The sequence below is a fragment of the Musca vetustissima genome, unplaced genomic scaffold (genome assembly GCF_032173495.1).
Source record: "Musca vetustissima isolate MV318-11 ecotype Yass unplaced genomic scaffold, APGP_CSIRO_Mvet_v1 utg261741, whole genome shotgun sequence".
NCBI lineage: Eukaryota > Metazoa > Arthropoda > Insecta > Diptera > Muscidae > Musca > Musca vetustissima.
The window spans coordinates 6,992-16,444 of NW_026876685.1; the positions used below are offsets into that span (position 1 = coordinate 6,992).

The 9,453-nt window shown below is 33.9% G+C and overlaps 1 protein-coding gene across 1 annotated transcript; it reads left to right on the forward strand.

The window, feature by feature from the left end:
• Positions 1-269: 269 nt before the first annotated feature.
• On the forward strand, positions 270-1,096 carry LOC133321260 (uncharacterized). The gene is made up of 2 exons (XM_061530356.1): positions 270-705; positions 936-1,096. The coding sequence occupies exons 1-2, from the start codon at positions 270-272 to the stop codon at positions 1,094-1,096; spliced, it is 597 nt and encodes a 198-aa protein (XP_061386340.1).
• Positions 1,097-9,453: the final 8,357 nt, after the last annotated feature.

Here is a 9,453-nt window from a genome sequence, read left to right on the forward strand (position 1 = left end):
AGAGTATTAACTACTATGTTTATTTTTTAAAACAATTAATTTTGGTCGTGAAAAAATAACAGCTGATTTGAAATTATGCTTTTTGTGGCAAAATTAACGGAATGGATCGAAATAAAAAATAGCACCACACATGTTTCTTTTTTGTTTGGTTATGATATTCCATGATAGCGGTAAAAAATTTTACAGCAAACATGATCTATTGGTTTTCTGTATTGTGTTAATCAGTTTATGCAAGCAAATTATAGTAAAAGACACATCGTTTAAAAAAAATGGGTCGTGGAAAACATTGCAGTGCTGAAAAACGAGAATTGATTCGTAAATTGATATCAGAAGGCAAATCTTATAGAGAAGTGGGTCGTTTACTTGAGTGTTCAAATAAAATGATAAGAAATGCCATACAATTTAAAGAAAAACCAGAAACACGCGGTCGAAAAAGAGTTATTTCATATTTGCTTACCAAGCGGTTATTCCGCCAAGCCAAGAAAGAACCATTTAAGCCAGCAACGGAGCTGAAAAAGGAGTTAAATATACCTGCAACAGTGCAAACAGTTCGCCATTACCTTCGAATAAATGGTTTAAAATCCTGCAGCCCCAGGAAAGTTCCACTTTTAAGTGCTAAGCATGTTGCCAAGCGTATTACTTTTGCCAAAGAACACTCAAATTGGCCATTGGAAAAATGGAGGAACATTTTATGGACAGATGAAAGTAAGATCGTGCTGTATGGGGAAAAGGTTCTCGAGCATATGTCAGACGACCACCGAATGCAGAATATGATCCAAAATATACGATGAAAACGGTTAAACATGGCGGTTCAAGTGTAATGATATGGGCATGCTTTTCGTTTTACGGGGTAGGGCCTATACATAATATTAAAACTATAATGGATCAACATGTTTATGTTGATATATTGGAAAAAATAATGTTACCGTATGCAGACTACGAAATGCCATTATCGTGGGTCTTCCAACAAGACAATGACCCCAAACATACAAGTAAGAAAGCCAAGAAATGTTTGAGGACAATCATGTACACGTTATGCAGTGGCCAGCGCAGTCGCCAGACCTTAACCCAACCGAGAATTTATGGACTGACCTAAAAGGGGAAGTAGCAGCTGCCAAACCAACAAGCACGAGTCACTTTGGAATATTGTCAAAGAGGCCTGGACAAAAATTCCGCTAAAGCGATGTCAGGATTTGGTTAACTCGATGCCTAGACGTTGCGCAGCCGTGATTGCCAATAAAGGACATGCTACTAAATATTAATATACTTGAAATTACATCAAGTCATTGTGAGAAACACAAAACAATTGATCTCATATCGTTTTCTTATTTTTAACTGGATATTTACGTGTTGGTGCTATTATTTTTTTCGCTTGAAATTTGAATTTTCTTTTATTTTTGTTTAATAAATAAAAAGTGTGAATTAAAAGAGTATATATTTTTTATTTTTATAGATTATATACATTTTACCTTTTTAATATACATTTCAAAGTTCGTCAAACTTAAAAAAAAATTGGATACACCTCTCTATATGTTGCTTGTAATAGTGGTGCTATTTTATTTTTCGCAGCTGTATATAAATATATTTATCTAGGTCCATTTTTTCCGGTAGCCCCCATATAAACGTTTCCTCTAATTGTCGGTATTTTGGGGTTCTTGAGCACGGTTTGAAACCGAATTTGCTATAATTTGTAGTCGTATATTGTAACAAATCCAACAACAAATAACAAATCCCTAACAAAATTATCATCATCATTAATATTCGCCCCCTTTTAGGGATAGTCCGCATATAACTCCCTTTTTATACCCTTCACCACACTGTGGTACAGGGTATTAGGTCCTTGTGCATATGTTTGTACCAGGCAAAAGGAAATGAGATAGACACATGGTTCCTTTTGAGAATATGCATAGAATCACTTTCTGAGTCGATTTATGCATGTCCGTCTGTCAGTCTGTCAGTCTGTCTATGTATTTTTGTGAACAAAGTACAGGTCGCATTTATGATTCGATTTGGATGAAATTTGACACATGTCATTTACTTGGCCCACGGACGAACCCTATTGAAATTGGAGAAAATCGGTTCAGATTTAGATATCGCTTCCATATATAGTTTCGTCCGATTTTAGATAAATGGTTCACTAAACTCGCAATATTTGCACGATAGAGACACCATTTTGCACAGAGTACTGAATAAGGTCTAGATTGATACAAGCCAAGGTTTGTTGAAATCGGTTCAGATTTACATATAGTTTCCTCAGATTTTATGTATATGGTGCACCATACTATCGATGTTTGTCCGATTAAGACAAAATTTTACTTATCTATGCCTAGATTGATGCATGTCAAGTTTTTAATTGGTTTTTGTGTCGAGATAAATTTTGGATAGCGCACTGTGTTGCAGCATAGCAAATTGTGGATGTCACGGTTGCCCAAATAGGTCCATTTATACATAGATCTTTAACATATTTTGCTCGATTATTGAAATTGTGAAAAATCGGTTCAGATTTAGATGTAGCTCCCATATGTATTTTCATCCGATTTAAGGTAATTGGTGCACCAAAGACCCTATATATCTTTCGATTTGCACGAATTTTGGTATAGGGTACTGAATTATGTCTAGAATGATGTTGATAAGCTTCGTGAAAAGATCCATAGCAAGCCGATTGACACAACGTACTGATGTTATATAAATTAATCTCTGGCAAGTTTCCCTGAAATCGGTTCAGATATAGATGGTGGTGAAGGGTATCATATAGTCGGCCCAGTCCGACTTTACTACTTTCCTTACTGGTTAATATTAGCTTCGAAATTGAGCTATATCGATCCTTAATTAGGCATAACCCTTCATATTATAATTTTGAGTATTTTAAAGGCTCTAGTCTCACTTATCTGTAATATTAATCACAATTTATCGCAGATAATTATCTGTAATCCTCAAATAAAAATCAAACCCATTTACCTTATTCTGAAGGTTATATTCGTTTTTCATGCCAAGCTGGCTGTATGTCGCTGTGATAGACGATAAAAACCTTCCTTCACAGAAAATTTTCAATTTAGGCCACGTTTGACTGCTGATATTATACATTTATATTCATATACTATTTAAAGTAAAAAATATTAAAAAAAATAATCAAAATTGAATATACCTCCAAGTCAAAGTCTGCAAAAAATCCCATCCTTGTTGAATATAACAGTATTTATACTTGATTTGCTGCTCTCCTTTGCCTGTTCCAAAACCATTTTTCATTTCAGAAATTTACAGTGATATTCAGTTGCTGTTCATTATGTGAATACATTTTTTTGTTTTCTTGCTGCGAAATATTCTGTGCCACAAAAAACAATCTGTGTATCATAAATTATTTACGGCCTATGTGTTTTCTGTCGCATACATTGGTACTACCAATGAATGACGAATGTAAAGGAAGAAACGGAAAAGAACAATTTTGTAGCAAGACTAATATTATTTGAAGAACTTGCACAACATTTTTCATTTACCAGCGAACATTCGTACAATTGTTTGTTCCTGGTCCGTGGTGATGGATAAAGTTACTTCAATACATATTAGCTGCAGAGCCATAATGGCAATGGTAAGGGCTGTTGTGGGCCTTGTTAATAAAATCTGTTGCCGTTCATCTAACATTTGTCCCTTGAGGCGGAGGTGGGTGGTGTTGGGAAATGTTAGTGCATTTAGAAAATTTACCATGCAAAAGGCGTTTCTTTCGCCTGTAATCAAACAAACAATCGTAACGTATTTTCCATTTGAGGCCTACACATAAATGGGGATTGTTTTATTTAAAAATGCTATAGGATATAAAGAGGAATAACTAAGTTTATCGCCATGGTAAAGGGAATATTTAGTTTTCCCCTTTGTAAAATTGTTTTAAGGGTTGTAAAAAAATAATAAGGATACGTATGTGTGTAATATGTGAAAGAAAAAAATAAATATTTGAAAATGGTGTAGCTTACTTCCTGGCAATTTCAAAGAAATCCTAACTTTTTAGCTGGCACACACATTAACACAAGTGTCCTTTTACTGAATCTAAATCAATTCAATTACGTGATATTAAAACTTTTGTGGCATGTCAAGAGTTCCCCTGCTCTTCTATATTCTTCAATATTTTTTTAACTTCCATAAGTGGAATGTTTTCAGGTTCAAGTATATTTTTCATTGGGAAATTTCACCGAAAATGTTGGTTTATTTATATGTAATATGGAATGGAACAAATTCGGGCCCTGCAACACTGCGACCAGGTTTGTCCATTCGCCGTCGCTCTTTGGAACCAGGTATACGACTAATGGCATTACAATGTATTTGGGATAGAGATGGCTTTCAGATTTCAGTTACCACAGAACTTATATAGCGTTTGGTTTTTATTAGGTGCACAATTGGTCAAAAATATTTATGGAAGCTATACCTAAATCTGAACCAAACTAAACATAAAACGTCTCTTTTTAGGCTCAATTAGCTACGCTGTGTAAATTATCGTTTTATAATCAATACGGTACGCAATACAAAATTTTGTTTGTATCGGATAAATCTTGGGAATATCATTTACAAAACTTACCAAAACTTCGTCTCAATCGGACAAGCCTTGGGAGTTTGGTGTATCATTTACATAAAATCAAAAGAAAATATATTTGGGAGCTATATCTGATCCGGTTTCAATGAAACTTAACACAGAGTATGTTAAGTTTCATTGAATTCTATACATTATGCCTAATTTTGCTTGTGAAGGACATACCGTGCGAGGGTTCGTCCTTGGGCCAAATAAGTGATCTCAGCCAAACTTCATTCAATTGGGATAATAAATGCGATCTTTACTTTGTTTGTAATGGGTTAACTTGTACAGATAGACGGAAGGATATTGTATAGAGCAACTTCGTGTATTGTTATGTAATTTCGCATATCAAGTTTGTAGACGATAGAATACCTCCTCGCATATTCAATGCACCCATGTTTCGAACTCGTCCTCTTGAAAAGGCCCCAAATTTTATATTGGATCCCACTTTACCCGACTTTGAATTTTTATACCTTTCACCACACTGTGGTACAGGGTATTACGTCTTTGTGCATATGTTTGCAACAGGCAAAAGGAAACGAGATAGACACATGGTTCCTTTTGAGAATATGCATAGAATCATATTTAAGTCGATTTATGCATGTCCGTCTGTCCATGTTAAATTGTTAACAAATACAGGTCGCATTTTTGATTCGAATTGGATGACATTTAGCACAGCTTCTTTATTCGGTCCAAGGACGAACCCTATTGAAATTGGGAAAAATTGGTTCAGATTTAGATATAGCTCTCATATATATTTTCGTCAGATTTTAGATAAATAGTGCACCAAAGTCCCTATATATCCTTCGATTTGTACGAAATTTATCATAGCGTAATGAATAAGGCCTATATGTGTGTTAAGTTTCGGCACAGATTTAGATATAGCTCCCATATATATTTTCGTTCGATTAAATGTAAATGGTGCTATATATCCTTCGATTTCGAAAAATTTCGATTTGCGAAATTTGGCACAGCGTACTGAATTAAATCTAAAATGATGGGTGTTAAGTTTCCTGATTTAGATATAGCTCCCATATACATTTTCGTCCGATTTTATGTAAATGGTGTACAAAGTTCCTATATATCTTTCGATTTGCACGAAATGTGACACAGCGTACTGAATTAGGTCTAGTACGATGTTATGTAAATGGTGTACCAAAGTCCATATATATCTTGCGATTTGCACGAAATTTGGCACAGCGTACTGAATTAGGTCTAGAATGATGTGGGTTATATTTCCTGAAAATCGGTCCAGATTTAGATATAGTTCCCATATATATTTTCGTCCGAGATATAAATGGTTCACCAAAGATCCCAAGGTAGGCCGATTGACAAAAAATTTGGCACAGCGTACTGTAGTAGATACAACCTAGCTTGAAGCAACCCTGTATCTGACCAAATAAAAATTATAGTATAGGTTGCAGAATTACATGTTTGTGGATCCATTTTCATGTTAACGGTCCTTCAAAATTTCGACGTCTGTTAGGATTCATCCGTTGAATATACCCACAGTGGTGAAGGGTATCATATAGTCGGCCCCGTCCGACTTTATTTTTTTCGATTTGCACGTATCGAATTGAATCTAGAATAATGTATGCTAAATTTCGTGAAGATCCGTTTAGAAATAGCTCCCATATATACATATATATTCGTCGGATGTTACATAAATGGTGCACCAAACTCCTAATGTTTGTCCGATTAACACGAAATTTTGCACAACGTATCAATTATTGTGTTTTGTTGAAATTGGTGCAGATGTAGCCATAACTTCCATATGTATTTCGAACGGGTGTCTGATTGAAATTAAATTTTTAACAGTGCGGCGTATCGAATAACTCGTATAAATTTTGCTATAAATCGTTTTTCATAAATTTTTTCCCATGGTAAGCAGACGACTCTAAATCTGCCCGAATTAAAATAACTTTATCATAGGTTGCAGGAAGACATAAGTATGTTCCTTCGAGGGAACATTGACATACAATTATAAGGATACATATGCACAATATACCCAAAGTGGTGAAGGGTATAATATAGTCGGCCCAGTCCGACTTTACAACTTTCCTTACTGGTTTATACTCGAGAAAGACAAAGTGTAAAACATATTTAAATCACACTTTTACAATCAGAGCTTAACTACATTTTCAACATAGCAATTATTTATTCAAAACCAAGTTTGATGTTTGTTTCCACTAATTAGGAAATCATTTATCAAGGCGGCATTGACATATTTCAAGTATTTTCTTAGATATGGAGTGTTCCACATTAGACGCATAGTTCACATTAACCGAAGTTACTCTATTAAATTAGTCTTTCTGTTTTCAACACCTCAAAATATTCAGAATAAAATTCTTGAACAGAATAAAATTCTATATCGATTTAGTCATCTGTGTGTTATTGGTAATGAAGATTGGATACATTGGTCCAGGTTTTGGTATAACCCGCGTCTTACCCGAATTGGCTTTAATTTGGTACTTGAAATTCAAATTGGGTAATAAATACCAAAAATAATCAATACGATCAATTTCTTAATTTAACTGTAATTAGTTATTTTGAATGTTCATTGGGTATCAAATCTACCAACAAAAAATTTCTATGTTGGTCCATGTTCCGGAGTATATTTAAGTATTTCAACCTTATCAGTATTAGTATTTTGTATTTTGAATTTCACTGGTAGACAATTTTCCTATTAAAAAATAATTAATGTGTCAACTTTTTAGGGCTGTCTCCATGCAACGCTACATCTAAAATTTCGGTATCTTGGGGAGTTTGGGCACACTAATTTGCTGTAAATTTATGCTTTGGATTCCAAATGAACAGAAAATCCCCTTACCAGAAACGATCAACATTGATGCACATTTTCTGATAGCTCCCATATGTTTCCCTCCATTATTAGTTATTTTTGGAGTTAGGTCCATTTTTTCAATCAGTTTGGCTCCAATTTGATTTTTGAGGACCTCGTGGGGTGTTCAACCTTTAATCGAAAAATTATCGACCCATTTTCGGTTCTTTATCTGTTATAGCGACATATTCCGGGATATAGAAGGATACAAACAAGATTTATGTGGAAAACTGTATATGTAGATCCAAGGTCTGATATAGCCTCCACGTAAAGGTCCCGCCCATTTTTGGGTTTATTAAGTATTTTATCCCCATTTCCTCATTGCAGTGGCTATAATTTGGCATAACGAATTCCAGGTGAAAAACATCTTTCTATAAATTATTCAATCTAGGTTAATGTTCTACATCTACCAAAACCCACAAAAATTTCTCTGAATTCGACAAAAGCTTTTATTAATTCATATATAATCTGTATTCGAATTTGAATGTAAATTGTTTTTAAATAATTTGTTGGTAATCTCAAAATCTTCCTAATATTCCCCAAGAATGGCCTTCAGTTCATTTTTATTTAATCCATACTTAAGTATTTTAACACCATACACTAAGACACTTGTACCATATTATTCTATTTACATTCATTAGTGGATTATCATTGAACTAAATTGCCATTGGCACAACAATACAGATGTAGTTGAGATTGAAATTAATCCAATTGTGGTCAAGTTGACGTATGATTTAGTATTTTTTTACCTGACGTCCATACGCCACCACGACAGCTATGGTTGTTGCTTGGAATAATGTTATGCAAAGTTTTATGCCACCAGGTAACATAACCGCAGGGTAGACCACAAGAATTAAAGTTCATTGGCCAAACAACATGAACAAAGGCAAAGTTTAGAAATTTGTTCAACCAAGACAGACAAAGACAATGTCTTATTTTCTTCAGACGTCTTTAAAGAATAAGAGGGGTGCGGCTGATATTTTACTTGGAAATTTATAATGCATAGCAATTATTCATTTTGTTGTTGTTTTTGTTAATTAGTGGAAGAAACAAAACTTGCTCCATTGTTGTTCTTCACCATATTTTTAATATAACAAAGGAGACTTTGGCATAACGTCTGGTAATCGACATACATATAATATTGCTATTAATTTCTGTTTGAAATTACAATTCCTTGCATTCGGTTTTTTGAAGAAAAGAACAACGAGAGAAATGAAGCAAATTAAGTGGAAATGTTAAACCTCATCTTATGATGTGCGTGTCTGTGTGGGTAGAATGGGAAAAGAACAAGCGTTTCTTGCGCTATTCTTCGTTGTTGCAATCACTCAAAAATTTGAGTTGTAATTAGGCAGAGTGGTGGTGTAGCAGAAGAAAAAAAAAATAACGTAGAATTGTTACAATTAATTCTGCTAAAATGTCTATTGATATCGCTATCTTCAAATGACCTAATGTAAGGCCTTGCGGGGTGTATGCAATTGAGGATATACATAACCGGTTATATTATGAAGGTTATTTTTTACTAAAATCAATAAAGTCTAATAAGTCAATTTTTTTCAAAATGATTTTAAAAATCAGCTAGAAAATTCACTTAAGACTTAGATATATAAAAAACGGATAGTTATATGAGCGATGTGATCAATCATATTACATTGTGTATTACCGACTGAAAACATGATTTTGGGGAAAAAGTTCATAAAATAGGAGAAATGATTGAAGTTGGCCGGCATTTACCATTTACACACAAAAACAATAATAATAATTAGTACAGAATGACGCTGATATCGGATGAGATTTAGATATACCTCTCATATATATTTTCGTCTAATTTTATGCAAATGATGCACCATAGGTCCTCTTTGATTTGCACGACGCACAGTGGGTTAGAGTACCATGTTTTCTTGGATCAAATCAGGGAAGCTATGTTAGAATAATTTTTCTTTATTTTTCAGTTAATACCATTAAAATAAGTTAAAAAAAAATGTTTTCTAAGTATATTTGAGTATAATTTTATTAAGTAATGCCAAATATCGGTGTAGGTATATAGTGCAAAGAGTAC